At 43.1% G+C, this 22,507-nt stretch overlaps 1 protein-coding gene across 1 annotated transcript in view; it reads right to left on the reverse strand.

Annotated features, from left to right (window-relative positions):
* tns1b (tensin 1b) overlaps nucleotides 1–22,507 on the reverse strand; it is a gene marked incomplete at its 5' end in the record, with an annotated part of 487,320 nt that overhangs the window by 112,710 nt on the left and 352,103 nt on the right. The window contains 4 exons of the mRNA XM_080752851.1: nucleotides 7,754–7,870; nucleotides 10,751–10,816; nucleotides 11,178–11,307; nucleotides 18,748–18,823. Coding sequence (XP_080608977.1) covers nucleotides 7,754–7,870; nucleotides 10,751–10,816; nucleotides 11,178–11,307; nucleotides 18,748–18,823 — 389 coding nt within the window. The remainder of the gene's footprint in view (nucleotides 1–7,753; nucleotides 7,871–10,750; nucleotides 10,817–11,177; nucleotides 11,308–18,747; nucleotides 18,824–22,507) is intronic.

The following is a 22,507-nucleotide window of genomic DNA, read 5'->3' on the forward strand; positions in this document are numbered from 1 at the left end:
CTTGCTCCACCTTGTGCCCAAAAACGAGCGCTCCTGGACTCAATATGACTGAATCTAAAAAATCACACCCGTGTGAACTGAGCGGTGGTTGTGTGTGTGTGTGTGTGTGCGTGCCAAGTGGTTCACAAACAACGTTTCACGCAAGCGTGCGACCGTGAAGGGAATTTCACACGTCGCCCCAGTGACGGCGGGTCTCGGTCAATAAAGGATAAACACCACCAACGCTTTAAAACAGGGTGTAGCAGCACTGCTTCCATTTCGGGGCACTGGTGAAAGTATCACTTTGGTCAGAGCAAAGTGACCAAACCAGCTCTCTCTCTCTCCCCTCCCGCCATCAAGGAATGCTCTGTCCAAGCCTTGTGGCTGAACCCAGGAATGCCTCTCTCTCTCTCTCTCTCTCTCTCTCTCTCTCTCTCTCTCTCTCTCTCTCTCTCTCACCAGGGGTGTCGCACCAAATTCTGGGCCCTGCGTACAAGGATTCAATACGGGCCCCCATGAATGTTCTTCATAGGGGGAGGAGGGGGTTTAAACCCATTTAGACTGGGACCGCATTATTACGCGTTATTTTGTGCTTTAACTATTTAAAAATCGCAGATATACAAGCTCACAGCGCGGCACCGAGTGCCGCGCAGCGAGCTTGTAGATCTGCTATTTTTTTTTTTAATCGTGAAGATTTGTGCAAGTCTTTGAATATTTCAAATCCTTCTATAAGGTTGAGATGAGAAGGAACCCCAAAATTATATTTATTTGGCCACAGACCCCCATCTCAAAATATTTGTTAGTTCCAGGGACCCCCCCAGAAGCAACATTTTAGTCACAAATGTTCGCTTAAAAGATTTTTACACATTTTCACGACTTTTCAAAAAATAGCAGATCTACAAGCTCGCTGCGCGGCACTCGGTGCCGCGCTGTGAGCTTGTATATCTGCTATTTTTCAATAGCTAAAGTATAAAATAATTAAATGGATATTTCACTTTCAAAAAAACTTTTGGTAATTTTATCGTCTAATCAGGCTTTTATCAACACCCTGAACAGTTTTTAATTTGCTTGATTCAATATTTAGATATTTGATGTAAATGTTACCAGGCCCTCCAGGCCCAGGGCCTCTCCCCACACACACCCATTGTAACTTCAAACTTCATTTTAACCATGATAGATTCATTAAAAACACCCATTATTTTTTTCTGGTGACTCATACTACCCTGCTAGAGCAGGCCATGTTTTTTCGATAACTTTTATCATTAATTTGTTATAATATTATTTTTGTATTTCATTTTTTCCATTTTCCCAAATAATTATTACAAATAAATGAAAAAAGTTATGGATAAAACACGGCCTGCTCACGTATTAGCAGGGTAGTATGAGTCACCAGAAAAAATAATGGGTGTTTTTAATGAATCTATCATGGTTAAAATGTAGTTACAATGGGTGTGTATGTGGAGAGAGGCCCTTCCCCCGTTTCCCTGTTGAAAGTGGAATATCGCTTTAAGGCCCCCTCCACCTTGGGCCCTGGTAACTCACTCAGTCCCACTTTTCCCCCCGTTGTGACACCCCTGCTCACCAGGCTGTGGAATCCACAGAGACACCAGGTCCCCGAGGGGCTTCTGGCTTCCACAGTGTTCCACTGGGTCAACCACCAAAACACACAGGCCCAACCGATGCCCCTCCCCCCACCCCCACTCCCCTCCCCCCTCCAGGGCCCATGTGTCCTGTCCGGCGTTGCCAGATGTTGCGAGAGAGAAAAAAACACAAAACAAGCCCAAGAGAAGCGACTATCCACAACTTTTCAACATCCCATCGTGCATTAATGCACGATAAATCCAACCTCCCCAGACACATCAAGATCAGTTTCTTCTCTGCAACCGTGGAGTCCGTTCTCCTATATGGCTGTGAATGCTGGACACTAACGCAAGCCCTACAGAAGTCCCTGGACGGGTGCTACACCAGAATGTTAAGGGTGGTGCTGAACATCAACCAGGACGAGCACATTACCAACAAGCGTCTGTACGGGGAACTGCCAAGTGTATCAGAGAAGATAACAGTCAGGAGGATGAGACTAGCTGGACACTGCCATCGACACCAAGAACTCCCAGTCAAAAGGCTTGTACTGTGGGAACCAGCACACGGGCAACGATCAAGGGGACGTCCCACACCTACCTACGTGGACGTACTAAAGAAAGATGCTGGAGCAGAAAGCACAAACGAGCTGGCCAGATGTATGGAGAACCGAGATGACTGGAAACGACGATGGAGGGCTCGTCTGAGGACGACGTAGAGAGAGAATGCGCAGAAGTTGGACGGAGCTTCCGGCGCCGCAGCCGAGTGTGATCTACAAGCTCACAACGGCTGCATCTGCGACGCGACGTGAGCTTGTATGTCTGCTGTTAGCCGGAAGTGTGGTGCAAAAGTAAATTCCCGCGGAAAGAGGTGGATAGGCCACATTAAACTATATGCATATTTGAAAATAGCTGATCTAAAGCCCTGCACACAGGCGCGCTTAACCGCACGGATAAAACGGACAATATAATAGAAAAGAAAACAATGATTCTCTATGACCTCATGCACACCGGCTCCGAATTAGCCGTGCGGCGAGTGGCTGCCGCCGTGCGTTTTTTTCTCGATCGAACCCAGTTCGATTCGTGCGTCTTGTCGCATGCGGTAAAAAACTCATCACTCCTTTTATGACTCCTTTTTGGATCCGCAGCGCCGATTCCGCACAGCCTTACACACCAAATCCAATGCGTTTTATTCATGCCGCAAACGGAAAAAAACGCAACTGTCCTGTGTGCAAAGGGCTTAAAAGCGATACGACAAATTGTGAGCTATTGTCTTAATTTATTTTTTCTTTCTTTCTTTTTTGTCTTTCTTTTTTTTTACATTTTAACAACAGAGATCTGGTACCAGGAGCCATGGACAAATACACATTAATTTGGGGGGTCCCTGTTTAGAAAATGTTTGAGAACCACTGGTTTAAACAGCATATAGGAAACAAGCTCAAATAGGCAACTACACTTGACTTTAAAGCTGACTTTAAAAGGATCCCTGGCTAATACGACACATATGCCTTATTACATTATAATTGTCCTCTATAACTACAATGTAAAATTAAAATCACCGTCGCAAGTTGATGATGTCATAAAACCATGTGTGGTCTATCCCTATGGAATTGATGGCATGCATGTGAAAATAAAAAGACACACAAATTTGAAATATTGATTTGATGCTCATATTAACCATAGGAAGTATTAAGTTTGTTTTTATTTTCACATGCATGCCATGAATTCGGATCACAAATGGTTTTATGACATCATCAACTTGCGACGGGCATTTCCCCTATTGAGTGAAAGCTATTTCTAGAAGAAATAAAATATTTAAGGTGTTTTTAACGCATTTACTGCCAGGGGCCACAAGGTGCCGCTAGAGTGCCATACATTTCTGCATAGGCCTTCGCTCTAACTTCCGTCTACACAGGCAGTAGTGGCTTGGGCTTTCACTGCAAACACTGTTATGAAGGAAGACCGGAGGAAGTTAGCTAACAGTTAGCTATTAGCTTCATTATTTTTTAGAAGCCCGATCTGAAGCTATTTTAGCCGCAAAAAAACTTTGTCGCTGCCCTGGGAACACAGTTCAGAGAAAAAGGTCTCTAAAGATGTGAGTTTGTATTGGAGTGGGCGGCGCGGTGCGGCGGCGTTGCCCGATACGGGCTGATGTAAACAGAATCGCGGCCCGGGGCATGGATGGAAAATTAGACCGGAGCTTCGTTGAGGCCTCCGATTAATTAATTCATTTTATTAAATATCCCGGACTAGATCGGGATAGGCACCCCGGAATACGTCGCACCGCCGACAGTATAGATTGAGTTTTTTTGGGGGGGCTCTAAACTTTATTCTAAACAATTTTCAATGGAATAAATCGTCGGACCATCTAGAATCACTCGTTGGAAAGCGTAGGACGAGCCAGGACCACCCACATCTCTACAAGCAGCTCAGGGTAAGTAAAATAGCAAAAAGGGTTAATTTTACATTGTAGTTATAGAGGACAATTATAATGTATTAAGGCATATTTATCATATTAGCAGGATCCCTTTAAAGCTGTTTTTCTGTAAAGCTGCCTCTACAGAAAAGCCAACCAAGGCCAAATTTTCTTACAAGAAGCAGACATGGCAACACAGGCTGTGTCATGGACAGACTATGTGGTGTCTGTGTATAAAAGCCTCTCCTAATGGAGAAACCACCGCTGTCACAGTGTTGCAAGTCATGCCAGTCCAATTCTGGGGTATTTTCACGATGGTACTTGAAATCGATTGGCTTGCGCTAAACTCGTAAAGGTCCTTTATATGGCTGTAGCTTAGTGACCCTTTCCGATCGATCTCTCTTTCCTCTCTCTCTCCCTGGCCTACGGCTTTAGGATTTCCAAAACACAACGAAAACACGCAGTGCAGTGTGCAACCAGCTTAAGACTGTTCAAGTGGTTAAATATCTGAAAACACACATTAACATGAATCCAAAATAAAGGTACATAGATTGTGCTGTCAAACGATGAAACTATATGGAATCTATGCAAAGGTTGTGGGTCCCTGCTTCATCTCTCTCTCATCTATAGGGTCCTTGGCCTGAAAACTTTGAAGACCCCTGGCGTAGAGATCATTACCACACTAGTCGACATGCACGCTTCGCCACACTGTACACCACGTTGTCGATAATTCCGTGAGGCTTCTTTCACAAACGGCACACATAGTCATTTACTATCGATAGCTAAAGATTGGATTGCATCGTATAATATATAACTCATTAGAATCGAAAACTAGTCTCTATTAACCACTTTGAGTTTCAACCGTCATCCTTATTTTGGGCATGTCGTAAAGTGCCAAACATACCATGGGATGCAGTGTGTAAAGCTTGTAGTATATGATAGTATTTATAGAGTGGCTAACACACAGTGTCAGGTGCTAATGTACGGTAGGTCTATTTCTAATGTGGTCATATGGCGTGTGAACTTGCCGAATGCATGAACTGCGTTTGACCCCATGGAGTAAGGAGATGAAAGTGTGAAAAAAAGCTCTCGAAACGCTATAGGACTCAGTATCTTCTCTGTGTACACGCACACACCCAGGAAACCACACAAAGAGTGAGAGTGTGTGTGTGTGTGTGTGTGTGTGTGTGTGTGTGTGTGTGTGTGTGTGTGTGTGTGTGTGTGTGTACTGTATGCGTGCTAGTGCATACTTGTTGTCCGCGTGTGTATACATACTGTACATGTTTGTGTGTTTATGTGCGTGCGTGCTGCCATGGCTGTAGTGTGTGTGTGTGTGTGTGTGTGTGTGTGTGTGTGTGTGTGTGTGTGTGTGTGTGTGTGTGTGTGTGTGTGTGTGTGTGTGTGTGTGTGTGTGTGTGTGTGTGTGTGTGTTTGTGCATGCATACGTGTGTGTGTGTGTGTGTGTGTGTGTGTGTGTGTGTGTGTGTGTGTGTGTGTGTGTGTGTGTGTGTGTGTGTGTGTGTGTGTGTGTGTGTGTGTGTGTGAAATTAGAGAGAGAGAACTCTAAGTTGTGTTCCAAGTTCCGCCTGATCAATTTAAATTGCATTTTCCACGTCACATTTACAGTTGGACTGGAGGCTTATTCACAGCCACAGTGCAGACATAATTCACTAGTAGTGACTAGTCTTGGGGGAGGTTCTGAGGGGTCCCCAGCTAATTGATTTATAGTTAGTAAACCAATGGACGGTTGTGGGTCCATTTGGTTCCATTTGAATACCCTCAGAGTTAAATTAACACTGAAGATGTCATAGTGCAGATTGCTGTCCCAGAGATGAAAATCATATCAAATGATCTCTGGCCGAATGCATATCAATCTGGGAGTCCCCGGACCACATATTGAGAACCAGGGCTGGAGTACATGTCGTCACTGTCGGGCAGAAACCTTGTATCTCCAAGTTTCAAATGTGTATGTTTTTTTTTTCTTCATAAAGTAAAGCCCTGCTTCATCACACAAGACTGCCGCACAAATAGTGAAAACAGCAGATCTACAAGCACACAACGCTTGTGTGCTTGTAGATCGGCTGTTTTCACTAGTTTAACACATGGGTGACTAACAGGTCATTTTGGCCGATTTTGAGATTGCAAAGTGCAATAACTCTCCCCGTGAAGGTCTCAGAAATTTCCCCTTCCATGACTTTTCCTAAATACTCAAGACATATGTTCTCGTTTTTTTCCCCCTTCTGAAACATTTCCTAAGTATGAAGTAATATACATTTATACCACTCTGACTGCATTTATAGGTCAAATTGACAGGTAAATTCTTTTGCCCAGGAGAGCAACACCTCTTCCCCTGCTGCCAGCGGGGGTTCTATTGTCAATAGAACAACAGACAATAGAACCCCCGCTGGCAGCAGGGAGGAGGTATTGCTCTCCTGGGCAAAAAATTGAAAGAATTTACCTGTCAATTTGACCTGTAAATGTCAGAGTGGTAGTTTTTTATTTTCAGTCACCCGCGTGTTAAATCGTTTTTAAAATGATAAATACAAAACGAACGGTTTTGGACATACAAGGTTTTCACCCAACAACGACGATATACCGCAGAGGCGCGCAGGAGTTCAATGAATGGCCAATCATCAATAAGGGCTGATCTGGGAACGCAGTTCAACGCACCCCAGCACCATTTTCCTACATTCAACATGAATTCCCAATCGTTAAAAGAGACGCCTAATGTACACTCCTGCTTATTTATTTATAAGTAGTATTATTGATCTACTCAGCACAGGGTTTTTTTTTTTTTTTTTTCAAACCGAGGTACAAGATGAGGTTTAAAACGAGGCCAGCCATAACCTCGGCCTGCCATGAGTGCACTGGCTGTTAAGAGTCTGTAATTAACACCTCGTTAACTTTACAGCACACAAGAGAGGATCCTGTATGCGAGTGCCACCTGTCTTCGGTGTCCCTGTGTGTGTGTGTGTGTGTGTGTGTGTGTGTGTGTGTGTGTGTGTGTGTGTGTGTGTGTGTGTGTGTGTGTGTGTGTGTGTGTGCGTGTGTGTGTGTGTGTGTGCGTGCGTGCGTGCGTGCGTGCGTGCGTGCGCGCACAGTATGTGCACGTTTGCCCTTGCGTGTATGTGCACGTGGGCCTGTGGAAGTCGTACATAAATGAGAGTCCTTCTCTGGTCATAATGCTGCACTCTCAAAAGCAAGAGGCTATTTTCTTCTCGACTGGAAGTAAAAGTAGCAATACAACAATGTAGAAATACTCTGCTTGAAGTACATTTTCCGTATTCACAATTTTACTACAAATTAAAAGTACTAAAGAAAATAGACAGCTCACAATGTGTCGAAGATTGTCTATTTTCAAACAGCCAAAGTATAATATAGGGCTTAAGTGATTAATGCATGTTTTATGTTAATAACCTGAATATGCTAAGTAACTGGTTAGCTTGATTAAGCTGTCAAATAATTGTAGTAGTAGTAGGAGTAGAATCAAGTATCAAAAACATGGAAATAGTGCAGTAAAAGTACTTAATAATTGTACTTCATTGTACGTAAGTATCCCACAGTACTTGAATAAATACTCTAACATAATATTTGTCATTTATCAGATGCTTTTTTAGCCAACGCCACCACATCTTACACTGGCTGTCTGGTAATCCCTCCATGGTCGGCTCAACCCGCCAAGCAAGATACACACAACGTGAGCAAACCTCCAGAATGCCATTTGAAATACTGCCGATCAGTGGTTCTCTAGCTTGTAGATCGGTGAACCAACTCCACTCACCTTCAGTGGTGTCCTCACAATGCTGGTTGAAGTTCTCATAGGAGTCCCAGCGGATCAGAGGGTCTTGGGTATTGTAGTCCACAGAGACACTGGGCCCATTCTCCAAGTGATCCATACCTTGACCAATAATGCAAAGTGTCACAGACAAAAAGCTGTGAATATCATGCACACAGGATCAGCCCCTATACTTCAGCAGATGTTTTAATGCATTGTACTTTTTGGACAAGCAACAATATAATTTTCCATCATAAGTAAAACAAATTTGAAGTTGTATTAAATAGAAAAGTAAAGTAGCTCCCCACTATAGAGCATCACTGAACTGGAGAAGGACTGTTTGGTAGGACCTACTGTATCTAGGGGGGTTACACTCAGGCTCAGCATGTGACTATGTGTAAGTGATAGTTACTTGCGGTACTCTTCAAAAGAGCTACTTTTGTTCTTTTACTCAGTTACAATCTGGGCATTTTTGCAGACTCTCTTATCTAGAGCGACTTACAATAAACAAGGTAATCACATATACATAGAGTGCATGCAGAGTAGGGACGTGCTGGCCATTGGGAAAAGCGGGACAACTCCCGAACGGCCGGTTCATTCCCGGCCGGTCCAGGCCGGCCATTAGGAAAGAAATTAAAATAAAATGGCGGCCTTCGTTCCATTCTCGTATCTCCAAGTTTTAAATTTGTAGATTTATTCGCAAAGCAAAGCCCTGCTTCATCATACAAGGCCGTCTCACAAAAGTAGTGAAAACAGCCGATCTACAAGCACACAACGCCTCGCGGAGCGAGGCGTTGTGTGCTTGTAGATCGGCTGTTTTCACTAGTTTAAATCATTCTTTAAATGATAAATACAAAACAAACAGTTTTGGACATACAAGGTTTCCAACCGACAGCGACAAAATATAACTCATGTAAATGGCCCACTGGCTTGTCATGATCTGAAATGGCAAATCTTTGAGTAGCAGCAGCGCTATAGAGAGAGATCTCTCCCTATAGAGCGCAATGAGGGCCTCTCCAACTCTTTTTCCCGGGCTGAATCAGGGGCCCAGCACGTCCCTGGTGCAGAGAGACAGTGTAGTGTCTCAAGAAACTAGGATCCCAGGTAAACTAAGAGCCTACATCTGCCAAAATAATATCAAAACATTGACTACTTTTAAAACTCTTCTAAAAACCCACTTATAGAATGGCTTTTAACTAGTCCCGGACAATTGCACTCTTTGCTTATTATGTTTATCTTTCTCGCTGTTCTTTTTAATTGCCTTTATTTTTTCTTCTGTAGGAATTGTCTTAACCTAATTGCCGGTGTTTTTCATTGATGTTTTTAGTTTATCTTACCTCACTCTGTTTGTTGGGGGTTTGTGATGTGTGTGTTGTGTAGCACTTTGTTAACTTGCTTTGGAAAAGTGCTATATAAATAAAGTTTATTATATATATTATTATAAAATGGCAATCTGTATGTTGAAGCTACTGTATAGGATACAAGGTAAACAATTAACCAATCATAAACCTATCATTACATAACAATCTCAATTTACATTCTTAACAACTTGGGTGTCAAACTCGTTCAGTAACGAGTTAAGGCCACTAGGGGTCACCCTGCCAAAAGGAGTTGTCTCGTTCATGAACGAGACAACAAGGGGTTAACTGGTACAGCTCTACGTGCAGCTGCCTGCCCTCTGAATGACCCTAGTCCATACGTCACCCCGTAGCTCAGAGAGAGAGAGAGAGAAAATGGCACGAGCTGGTTGCATTGATTTCCATTCTAGGCTCAAACATAAAAAGGGCTTTATCTATGAATGAGGTGAAAAGAACGGCAGGGAAGCAGAGATCTGATTGTTTTCACGGCGACACTTTACCGCGGCCGCGGTTTGGATTTTTAGTTTCGCGAGCGTTTGTAAACAAATGGATTTTCTTCCTCAATCGTCAGTGGACACCCACGTGCACACGCACAAAGCTTCCGAGGCTCTTCAAAATAAAGCGTGAGTGAACGGCGGCAGCAGCAACAGCTAGAATTGTTAAAAACCTGAGCATCCCATGTGTTAAGATTGTGACAACTAAGGGCTCTATTTTGATTGTCTTAAGTACCAGCTCTTATGCCTTAACTTAAAGGCCTGACCATACTGTCTCCGACCACCGAACCTTTCTTCGGAAAATGTCCGGTTCAACTACAAAATGATGGCACTCGCATTACCCCGAATTAGAGTTCGAAACGCTGCACGTTGGAGAGTCGGAATTCTCAGACGAAAAATTCAGTGGTCGGAGACAGTATGGACAGGCCTTTAAGTTAAAGCTATACTGTGTAAGTTGCTCAACTAGTGGTCAGTAGCTCTATAGCAAACCGCGTCCGCGTCCGCGTCTTTCGGCCGTTTTTCGCCGCGGGCCGGGCCTCACACCCCCGCGTCTGCCTCCACCTCGCCGAGATCTATCTTTAGAGGGGTCCCTGGTTCCTGTGCGTTCAGGCATTCCAGAGAAACGGACTCTTTCACCCGAGTATATGCTGTTGTTTTGATGAGGCAAGCTACTTCCTGAGAAGTCAGCAAGATGCGCTGTGATTGGCCGGCAGTGTATAACCCTCGCTGTGATTGGCCGGTAGTGTATGATGACGTAATCTTTCCACGAAAACCGGACCCCGGCGAGGATCACAGAAAACATATAAAGAGAAGGCTTTAGAAGCTGAAAATAACAGAGTGGGTGTTCTAAAACTTTAGCGATTTAACAGTTTAACAGTTTTAAGATTTGTTTTATAAAAAAAGTTACATGGTATAACTTTAAGGCATAAGAGCTGGTACTTAAGACAATCAAAATAGAGCCCTAAGTATCAGAGTTGTTTGATACTTTTACTTGAGTAATGTTTCAGTCAAGTAGCAGTACTTGAGTAGGATGGTGGTGCTCTTTCCGCTCATGCTGCTTTGTATAATGTTAAGTGTCACCAGTGCAACACGGGGGTGTACATCTATAGTGAAATGCCATCACCTGCAACATCCCAGGTAATGATACTTACCATGTATTTTCTCTGGAACGAAGGAGAAGACAAACTCCACTTTTCCGTACTCCGGAAATCTCTCATCTGTATGTGAGAAGAATGTGTGACGTTATTATTGCTTTCCTCAGTTGACATCAAATGAGCTTAAGTGAAAAGGACCTTTTCTTTGACGACGGCTAGCCAGATTGCTGACATAGAAACATACATTTTTCAAAAAACCTCAGAAGGATTCAAAAGACACTTATAGAATCGGGTCAAAATTCTAATTTTCACGATTTTTTAAAAATAGCAGATCTACAAGCTCGCAGCGCGGCACTCGGTGCCGCGCTGTGAGCTTGTATATCTGCTATTTTTCATTAGTTAAAGCATAAAATAATGATACACAATATGTGTACCCGTTCTGAATGGGTTTTGCATTCAAACGTGTGAACCTTGGGGCCCTTACCCTTGAAGGTCTCGTCGAGCTCATCTTTCCCAAAGATGATGCCCAGGTCATGGACCGCACAGGTATGGAACTGAACGCGGAAGATGACGTCTCTGGAGGGCCCGCGGTAGCGCTTGTGGTAACACTTGAGCTGAAGGGAGAAGGAATTAGGATCAGGATCAACTTTTCATTGTTGTCGCATGCATTTTGTTGTTGTCAGATGGAAACCTTGTATGTCCAAAACCTTCCTTTTTTTGTTATCACTTTAAAAACGATTTAAAATAATGAAAGTAGACGATCTACAAGCACACAACGACGCCTCGCATCGCGAGGAGTTGTGTGCTTGTAGATCAGCTATTTTCACTACTTTTGGCTTTTGAAAAAAGTCAATCTACAAGCTCACAATGTGTCACGATGATGTGACACATTGTGAGCTTGTGGATCTGCTATTTTCAAAATAATTGTTATACATTTTGAACTTGTGAAATGGGACATGAGTACTTTTACTTTTGGTACTTTCAGTATATTTTGATGCCAATACTTTTGTACTTTTACTCAAGTAAAACTCAAAAGCCGAAAGTAGTGAAAATAGCCAATCTACAAGCTCACAATCTGTCATGATGTGATGCATTGTGAGCTTGTGGATCTGCTATTTTCAAAAGACTTTTATACATTTTGAACTTGTGAAATGGGACATTCTGCACAATGCATTGAGTACTTTTACTTTTGGTTTTTTCTTTAAGTATATTTTGATGCCAATACTTTTGTACTTTTACTCAAGTAAATTTTGAATTCCGTACTTTTACGGAGAATTTATACTTTTATTTAATTAAACATTTGAGGACTTTTTTCGAACCACTGGCGGTATACCCACGGCCAAAAACTATCCCAAGACAATAGCCATGCGAGATCCTCTTCGGAGCAAGGGACAAAAAAAAAAAAAAATAACAAAACGGTCATCAAAGGAAAATGATTGTAATGTCAAATGACTTTGCTACAGATTGACTCAATGCCTCCTCTGTTCCCAAGCCCAGACCAGACCTTGCAGTGAGCAACAACATGCATTGTTCTTTAAAAGGCTTGGCCAAAAGCACGTCACCTCTGATTCACGGCCGAGGCTGCTTTCACTGCACTGGCTCTGCGCTAGAGAAAGCATTTAAGACTTCTTTATACTGTGTATATATATAGCCCTGTAAATGTATGGCCCTGCGCTCTCCACATGGCATTATTATACAGACCACTGCTATCCACACAAGAGCCCCATAAAGCACCTTGAACAGCCACGCGGAGGACAGTCTCCTTTCTCTACCTCTGGGTCAGGGTCCCCAGATGATTGTGTAACACAGTTTATTTTTTTATTTTTTTTTGGTGGTGGTGGTGGGGGGGTGGTTCACAACAGTAAACAGACCCAGGGTTGTCGCACCAAATTCTCGGCCCTGGGTACAAAGATTCATTGCCCCCCCCATGAATGTTCTTCACAGGGGGAGGAGTTTAACACATTTAGAATGTGATTTGAAAAGTCTTTGAATATTTCAAATCCTTCTAAGGTTTTTTTTTTTAAAAACCTATGTTTCTATGTCAGTGGTCCTCAAACCTTTTCAAGTGAAGGACCCCCATGATGATATGTATTTGGCCACGGACCCCCATCTTAAAATATTTAGTTCCAGGGATCCCCCAGAAGCAAAATTCTAGTTACAAATGTTTGCTTAAAAAATACATATATTCAAAGATTTGCACACATTTTCATGACTTTTCAAAAGTAGCAGATCTAAAAGCTCAGCACTCAGTGCTGCGCTGTGAGCTTGTATATCTGCTATTTTTCAAAAGCTAAAGTATAAAATAATTAAGGCCCCTCCACCTTGGGCCCACTTCCCCCCCCCCCCCCCCCCTTGTGACGCCCCTGAACAGACCAACGTACAGTCTAAGTGTATACAGGATATCTGCCCCATTTTATATTACTGCTTCAAAAGTGATACACAAACTATACCTTAAAAAAAGTGTCAAACATTGGCCAAAATGAAATTGTGAAATATTACCTCAGAAAGCGGCAAAAGTGGTGAAATAGCTGATCTACAAGCCCACAACGCCTCAAAACACCTCGAGTTGTGAGGAAAAATATTGGCTATTTCCACAATATTTATCTGTGGAACAGAGTCAAACGTAATGTAATGCCTCACCTCCTACAATTCCAACTGCTTGTCAGTAAGGGGGGTCCCAAGTTCATGTTTTTAGGTATATGAATATAAAATGTCTCCTCCCTGTACAATTTAAGTCAAATGTTTATTCGCTGAAAAAAATCAACAACAATTTTGGTTATAGTTTTAGTTGACGAACTCAACGCGAATGCGACGCTGCCTGACGAGGCTATTACAGGCTATTACAACGCTAATTCCAGCAAACAATTCAAGGGTTGAAGACGGGGAAGAGACAGGATCAGTGAAATGTCCTGCAGCTTTACTGCGGCTTTCTGGGATATTTAGATTCTACCTCCCACTGAGTGTGGGGGGGCAGGGGCGTCACACCAAATTCTGGGCCCTGGGTACAAGGATTCACTGCGGGCCCCCTATGAATGTTAACTATTGAAAAATAGCAGATATACAAGCTCACAGCGCGGCACCGAGTGCCGCGCTGCGAGCTTGTAGATCTGCTATTTTTGAAAAATCGTGAAAATGTGTGCGGCTTGTGTGCCAAGAAACCTATATGTTTCCATGTCAGTGATGCTCAAACTTCTTCATGTCTGAAGGACCCCCCATCTCAAAATATTTAGTTCCAGGGACCCCCCAGAAGCAAACTTTGAGTTACAAATGTTCACTTAAAAAATACATATATTCAAAGATTTGCGCACATTTTCACGATTTTTCAAAAATAGCAGATCTACAAGCTCACAGCGCGGCACTCGGTGCCGCGCTGTGAGCTTATATATCTGCTATTTTTCAATAGCTAAAGTTACTAGGGCCCCATCACCTTGGGCCCTGGTAACTCAGTCCCACTTTCCTACCCCTTGTGACGCCCCTGGGGGGGGCTGATCCAGGAGAGAAAACAATGCTTGTGAGCCAAGTTTGGAAAGTCAGAAGAGAGAGGGGGAAAAAAGGAAGAAGAAAATATAGTCTCTGTCGGGGTGGAAACCTCGTAAGTCCAAAACGGTTCCTTTTCGGGGTTCAAATTCAAACACAGCTAAAGTAGCAGATCTACAAGCTTGGAATGCAACGCAAAGCGACACGTTTTGAGCTTGACGATGGCTAGCCAGATTGCTGACATAGAAACGTAGGTTTTTCAAAAAACCTTAGAAGGATTCAAAAGACACTTATAGAATCGGGTCAAAATTCTAATTTTCACAATTTTTCAAAAATAGCAGATCTACAAGCTCGCAGCGCGGCACTCGGTGCCGCGCTGTGAGCTTGTATATCTGCTATTTTTCAATAGTTAAAGCATAAAATAACGATACACATAATGTGTGCCCGTTCTGAATGGGTTAATCAGCCCAATCACTATCCGCCAAATAAACAAACACAGGATCTCTTGAGCTTTAACGAATGTGGCACCATGAAAACACAGCCACTAAAGTAGCAGATCTACAAGCTTGGAATGCAACGCAACGCGACGCGTTTTGAGCTTGCGGATCTGCTACTTTTGATGCTTATGTGTGACGCTGTAGTGTGAGCAAGTAGGAGTGTTAATTCACGAGAAAAGAAAGAAAAAAACGCAAAAAAAGTGGAGAAATATGGAGATGAGAGGTTTCTGCCCGACAGCAACGATATACAATACGGTTCAGGCTGATTGTTGTGCTTTCCGAACGCTAATACTTTGGTACGACCTCCCCTGCCTGCATTAGAAAAAACACAGCTTCATCAAACCAATTCCTTGCTTGAACCTCATACTTGGCAAGTTGTTTCCGAGTTCAACTTTTCAACTTCATCCACAACTCATCCATAACATAACATGCACACCCCTCTCTCTCCTTTTGCGCATGGATGTTCTGGAAATATGCAGTCCCTTTCTTGTTGATCCAGTGGTTCCATTTGTTCCTGCTCTGTGAAATGCATTTCAACATTCCAGATGCGCTTTAAAATAAACTAGAAACCAAACTTGAAACCAAAATGACAAACACTGGACTATGTCAAGAGGCGCAGCCAAGACTCGGATCTATGCCCTGTAGGCATGCCACGATTTATGAAAAAATCTATTTAAATCGATTCAAACAGGGGATGATTCAAATCGATTAAATGGGGGGGTTGATGAACTATGGTATGTCTGATATGAAATGTGAGCTTACCATAATCACAGTAATCCTTAATCATATTCAATAAATTTTGGAGAGAGATAGTTCAGAGCACTGCAGAGGAGAGGTCTGGGTGTCTGTCACCTGGTGTTGCTAGTTGTGTCATCAAGGAAGACAATTAGCCTATGTTTCGGCACTGTCAAATAGTTCTACATCTATACTAAGATAGCATCAAAGCCAAAGTTTCTTTTTCTTTTTTTTTTTACATGTTAACCCTAGTAGCTTGGTTCTAAACAATAAGAAAGCAAGTTTACAGTTGTTGCACAGACATTAAGTAGGCCTACTATTACATGAAAAGTATTTTGCAATGTAGTTAAATAAATGTTATGAAAATGTTGTACATATGAGATTAACTCATTTCGTGCGATCCCCGTCGAAACCGGAGATTTCCCGCTGTACCACTCTGCGATGCCCGTCGATCACGGAAATGTAATTAGCTTTAATCATTATGAAACGATTAAAAGTATGCTCGCTGATTATAGTCGATTCCGCCTCCTAACTGTATCCGGTCGTATTTCCGGTTTAGACCGGATCTAGGTTTCCATATCCGGTCTGAGAGCCAATCATAGCTCCAGGCCCATAGGTTTTCCTTGTAAACAAAGGAAGGAGCTGCACGGCCATAGAATGGTCTTTTTTCACGCTTTTTTTTTATTTGGTAGCTGTTTGATTCCTCTACCCGCCTGGCATATGATCTGTGCACATATCGTCTGCTATGTGCGCGAACGTGCCCACGTGTTACCATAGCGCACAGCTGGCTGTTTCCAATGTTTTTTCATGTAAACACTGGCGGATAAGCAGGGATACTGCCTGGCAACGGATATGTCTATTTCAATGGGGGTTTTTTTATTCGAAAGCTGTCATCGAGTCTACACGTCTACTAGATGAGTCGCGCACAGATCGTGCACGATGCGTGCATGTGCCAACGTTAAAAGGTAAGGACAATTTGGCAGGAAAACAGTTCAGCCTATGTTTAAAATAGCAGCAAACGAGTTAATAGCTTGGGTGGTAAAAAATCACAAAATCGTGATTCAAATCGTATCGTGAGTTGAGTGAATCGTGGCATGCCCAATGCCCTGAGATACAGCACATAGAAATTGCCCAGAATGATTTTCTTGAAACCGATTTATTTTCTTCCTGGAACACAGTAAATAATTGTTCACTTCATCAAGAGGTCAGTTAATCAGCCCAATCACTATCCGCCAAATAAACACACACAGGATCTCTGAGCTTTAACGAATGTGGCACCATGAAAACACAGCCACTGCGCCCCCCCCCCCCCCCCCCCCCCCCGCGGGGCACGGCTCACAAGGTGTGCACGCTTTCTGAATAACAAGCATGAGCAGGCATCTGCATGGTCAGATGATGTGCTCAGCAGAATCCATTAGCCCCCCCCCCCCCCCCCCTTTAAGACAGAGGATGAGATACAAGTACTGGCTCCCAGAAACTCTCTCTCTCTCTCTCACAGGCAAGTGCACACATAGACATGAAAGGGGGGCTGCCCTTTTATCCGTCTGTAAAAAGTGCCCTCTCCAGACCACGAATGCAGTTTTTAACTATGGTGAAAGAAATGCAAATGCCCCGTTTCCATGCCATAACTGAAGGCAGCATTCAAGAGAATTGCCTTGTCCAAACTCTCCTGAACTTGAATGCATTGCACTGCCAAAGAATTGCCATCTCTGTGTAGAAATCCATGCCGTTACGCCACATCTCCAGTATTGACTTGATTATGCTTAGTTTAGTGTGGTATCGAATATTGAAAATAGCAGACCTCCAAGCTCTCAGCCCCTGCCTCTCTAACATTCTCTGCACGTCCCTGCTCTCTCACACACGCTGAATCAGGGGTGGCCAAAAACGGAATGGCCTGAAGCATTAAGTTCTCCCTCCTTGAAACACTGCATGCCGGAGTAATGCAGTATTCCTGAGTCCCGAGGACCACTATGGCCGCCGTGACGCAGCACAAGCAACAAAAGGTGCTGACGCACTCAGCTCGTTTGCCTTAAACTCCCCTGGGCGTGTGTGCGCCAAGATAACAATAATGCGACGGAGAAAAGGAGGTGCGAGGCAGTCGGCCCGAGGTTTTCGCTTGGATACGTTATAGGTGCACTGATGTAAAAGATGCATTTTCCATTTATGAAACACCTCTCGAAAGGTAAAAGAAACTCTTTCAACTGTAAAATGTTACTTTTTTAAACAAAATGTAGTGCAGCTAAATTGTACCTCGTAATATCTCCGAGATGCCTCGAGAGGAAGTATACCTCAGCTGGCACTTTTGACATCATATTTTACAGCAAACATATCGTGTGCTAATGAGGGTCTTTAGAGCGAGATGCAGGACCCAAGCCAACAGTCTTCCCACAGTTTTTATAGCCCTATTTATTCTGTGAATGGAAACTATAAAACGTAACAGGACAAGCATACCATACCTGGACACAAAGTGAGCTAAGTAAATAGGATTCCCTCGTTACTGGTACACAAATATAGCCGGCCCGCATGCATGCATGCATGCATGCATGCACGCATGCTTCCTTCCTTCCTTCCTTCCTTCCTTCCTTCCTTCCTTCCTTCCTTCCTTCCTTCCTTCCTCTTAGATATCGTTGCAGAAACGTCTTATCTCCATATTCGGAGTGTTTTTTTTCGTAAACTAACGCCCTGCTCGATCAAACGACAGTGTCACACAAAAGCATCAAAATTAGCAGATCCTCGCGCCGCGTTTCGAGCTTGTGGATCTGTTACAGCAGGGGTCTTCAACGTTTTCAGGCCAAGGACCCCTTGGTTGAGAAATAGGTGAAGCAGGGACCCCCCACAACCTGTTCATAGATTCCATATAGTTTCATTGTTTGACAGCACAATCATCAGTGCATGTTGGATTCATGTCAATTTGCGTTTTCAGATATTTAACCACTTGAACCGTCGATACTTAAAAAAAAAAATCTTGACCTTTCACTCTGTACTTAGTCTGCTCTTTTTCCCCTCTAGACCAAAGCTCTTTGCCAAAAATAGCCAATCTACAAGCTTGTAGATCGGCTATTTTTTGGTAAAGTTCTCGGAATATGGACTCTAGGGTTCAAGTGGTTAATAAAAAAAATACATGTGTATGTGTATATGTATATATATATATATATATATATATATCACTCATGGATTTGGAGGACCCCCTGTAGTAACTCTGAGGACCCCCTGTTGAGGACCCTTGTGCTACGGTTTTGGACACAATGAGGTTTCCAACCGACCAGAGACGATATCTGGTATGTTTAAAAGGCGAATGTTGGGTGAACTGTTGCACCCTAATAGCCAAACGTGTGCCGTGCTTACCAGAATGTCTCCTTTGAGAAGCAGGCCAGGCTCTATGGTGATGCAGATACTTGTCTGGCTGTCGCCCTGAACGTTGCTGCAACAAAAAAAATAAAAAAATAACAGCATTTAATACGAAGCCTCCCGAAGACAAATCACTGCAGACGTGTGCATAGTGGAGCCGGACAATTTAAAGGGATATTTCACTTTAAACAAAACTGTTGGTCTAATCAGGCCTTTATGAACACCCTGGACAGTTTTTAATTAGCTTGATTCAATATTTAGATATTTGATGTAAATGTTACCAGACCCTCCTCCTCCAGGGCTTCTCCCCATACACACCCATTGTAACTTCAAACTCCATTTTAACCATGATAGATTCATTAAAAACACCCATTATTTTTTCTGGTGACTCATAATACCCTCCTAATACGTGAGCAGGCCGTATTTTTTTCAATAACATTTTTCAATTTTTTTTTTAATATATATATTTTTTTTTATTGCATGTTACTTTTTCCTTTTTCCCAAAGAATTAAGGCCTGATAACATTTACATCAAATATCTAAATATTGAATCAAGCAAATTAAAATCTGTTCAGGGTGTTCATAAAAGCCTGATTAGACGATAAAATGGAAAAAAAAAATGTTTTTTTTAAAAAAGTGGAATAACCCTTTACACAGCCATTTACAATATGCGTTTGCGCCTATACTGCCAGGAATATTATAAATTTTTCAGAGTCACAGTAGATCTCCCTTATATGCATGACATTTTGGTAGGCTGTAGTCTATATAGTGTACACTAGATGTCGCCAGCGATTAAGGTATCTGGCGATTGCTAGAAGGCCTCAAATTATCAACCAGTCCATTCACTTAGCATTAGCGTTAGCATGGAACGGCCCGGGACCCGTGCACGCCATCCGCGCTCTTAAAAAAAAAAAAAAAGTATCGACTATGTGCCTTAGATGCCCAATTGACGCACAGAGCCTTCAAACCGGATCAAGATCCGACGTTTAGAACGTGAGATAGAGCCGAGTTGCTGTAATGGCTTCCAATGTAAAATATATGCTCGGGTACATGTTTGACACGCTCGATTTCCGGTTTCCGGCGATGACGTCACTTCCATCGCAGAATCCTTGCTGAAGCTTATATGAAGCTAGAATGGTCATTTATAGCTCAAAAAATGTCAATAAAATACCAAAATCATCAGAAAATGATCCCCAAGGCGACGTTTGGCGATCTGGCACGGTTTGGCGTCCTCAAAATGGCGATGAAAGGCGATTTGGCTAAGAATGAGTTAACATGTAATGGTTACATACAGTATAAACAAACAAACAAACAAGCATACAGATAATCTGTAGATCTGTGTCACTTTACATCTTTATCCACTTTAACCATTATTTCTCTCTCTCTCTCTCTCTCTCTCTCTCTCTCTCTGTGTGTCAAATGGAGATGCACGGAGCGGAGTGGAGAGAGAAAGAAAGGGAGAGAGAATTTAACATGAGGAGAGCTGGAGACTGAAGAGCCTGGAGAGGGCATTATTACGCAGCGGACTGTCCAGCGTATAGATCACTAGTAATATTGCTGTTTCATGACTTTCATCATAATAATATAGATGCCGTTTCATAGCAATATAAAACCAACGCATCTCATAATATGTTGATAAAACCACGCAGCAGCTTATGGCTGGTGTTATTATGAAAACATTGAACACGTGCAGCGTGCACTGTGTGTGTGTGTGTGTGTGTGTGTGTGTGTGTGTGTGTGTGTGTGTGTGTGTGTGTGTGTGTGTGTGTGTGTGTGTGTGTGTGTGTGTGTGTGTGCACGCACGCACAGCGACACACAGCGAGAGAGGAAAATCATTGGCGCCCACTCTCGTGCACAATTAGAATAAAAACAAATGTAATATTGGATATGTATCGGGGATGCATCCTGGTGAAATATCTGGCAGTGTGTGACCCCTTGTCGGTGATCTGTCGGTGATCAATCTTGTCGGCGAATACCACAACGAGCCGATTTCAAGAAAGTCACTTGTGCAGTGTGAAATACTCTAATAATCTGATGACTCGCAGACCACGCAAAATCGTACAGTGTTTTCGAGCCCTTAGGCAGGGTGTTTAACTGTACTTGTACTGTACTACATTTCAATTGTATTGACTATACTTGTACTGTTCTCCATTTTGTCTAATACAATAATCAATCAATCAAAAAGGGGTACGTGGCCAAATACATTTAATTCTGGGGGTTCTTGATTAAAAAAAAAAAAGAAAAAGATTGAGACCCACTGATAGAAGATTCAGAAGACATTTATTGAATCGCGAGTGCTCGGGTCTCAAAGGCATAAACAAGTGAATGTAATGCACTCCCCCACATGACCGGTCAAACATCATGCCCAGGACGGTCAGTCATTAGCCACCCTTCAGCGGGGGTATTAGTGTCTACATGATTGTCTTGCTTGGAGAGCGGGATCAAAGGCTGGCCAGTGCTAATAGAGGGCATGTGAGAGAGAGAGAGAGGGGTGAAGAAGGGGAGCGTGATTTGGGGCCTGAAGGGGTTGCAAGTCTGGAAACCCTGTAGGGGTGTACAGGGGTGTCACACCAAATTCTGGGCCCTGCAGTACAAGGATTCACTGCGGGCCCCGCATGAATGTTCTTCATAGGGGGAGGGGGTTTAACCCATTTAGAATGGGAACAATTAACTATTGAAAAATAGCAGATCTATAAGCACCGAGTGCCGCGCTGCGAGGTTGTAGATCTGCTATTTATTTGGAAAAATCGTGAAAATTTGTGCAAGTCGTCTTTGAATATTTCAAATCCTTCTAAGGTTTTTTGGAAAAACCTATGTTTCTATGTCAGTGGAACTCAAACCTTTTCATGTGAAGGACCCCCAAAATGATATGTATTTGGCCACTAACCCCCATCTCAAAATATTTAGTTCCAGGGACCCCCCAGAAGCAACATTTGAGTTACAAATGTTCGCTTAAAAAATACATATATTCAAATATTTGCACACATTTTCAAAACTTTTCAAAAATAGCAGATCTACAAGATCTTCAAGCTCGCAGTGTGTGCCTGTACATAAGGCCCCTCCAAAGGGCCCTAGTAACTCAGTCCCACCTCCCCCCCCCTTGTGACGCCCCTGGGTGTGTACCGATGGTTTCACGTGGTTAGGTCCTGTTCTCTACCGTGCTGCTAAGCTACAGTGCATACAGTACCTGCATGCATCGACAATAATACAAAGCATGGGAGGATTAAAGGGGGGGGGGGGGGGGGGGCGTCTTAATCCAGCATGCTTTATTTAACATACATGTCCGACATAATGAGGCTATAACCTCATGGACCCCGGGAGCAAAAAGTAAGGGAGGTGAGATGGAAAATAAAGTATGGAGCGCGGAAATAGGAAATGGAGGTACAGTAGGTACTGCCCTGTGTGCCCGCGCCGTACCAACCCCAGGGCAACACCAGCCTCTCAGCTCTAGCTCTCCTCTCCGTCAAATAATTTGAGTACTTTTGACACCACTGCCACGGATGATGCCTGTCTGCCCGTTCCACTGGCTCACCGGTTACAAATGACACCGGCACGTCATAGTTTTCCCCAAGGGCCTAATTATGTCTAGGGTACCAAGCCAAGGGCCACAACATTGCAGGGGGCGACGGCGGCGTTCCTGCTACTCCAGCGACAGTTCAGATATCGTCGTTGTCGGGTGAAAATCTTGTATGTCCAAAACCGTTTGTTTTGAATTTAATTTTTTACAATTATTTAAACTAGTGAAAACAGCCGATCTA

Source organism: Nannobrachium achirus (genome assembly GCF_963921795.1).
Source record: "Nannobrachium achirus genome assembly, chromosome: 22".
Classification (NCBI taxonomy): Eukaryota; Metazoa; Chordata; class Actinopteri; order Myctophiformes; family Myctophidae; genus Nannobrachium; species Nannobrachium achirus.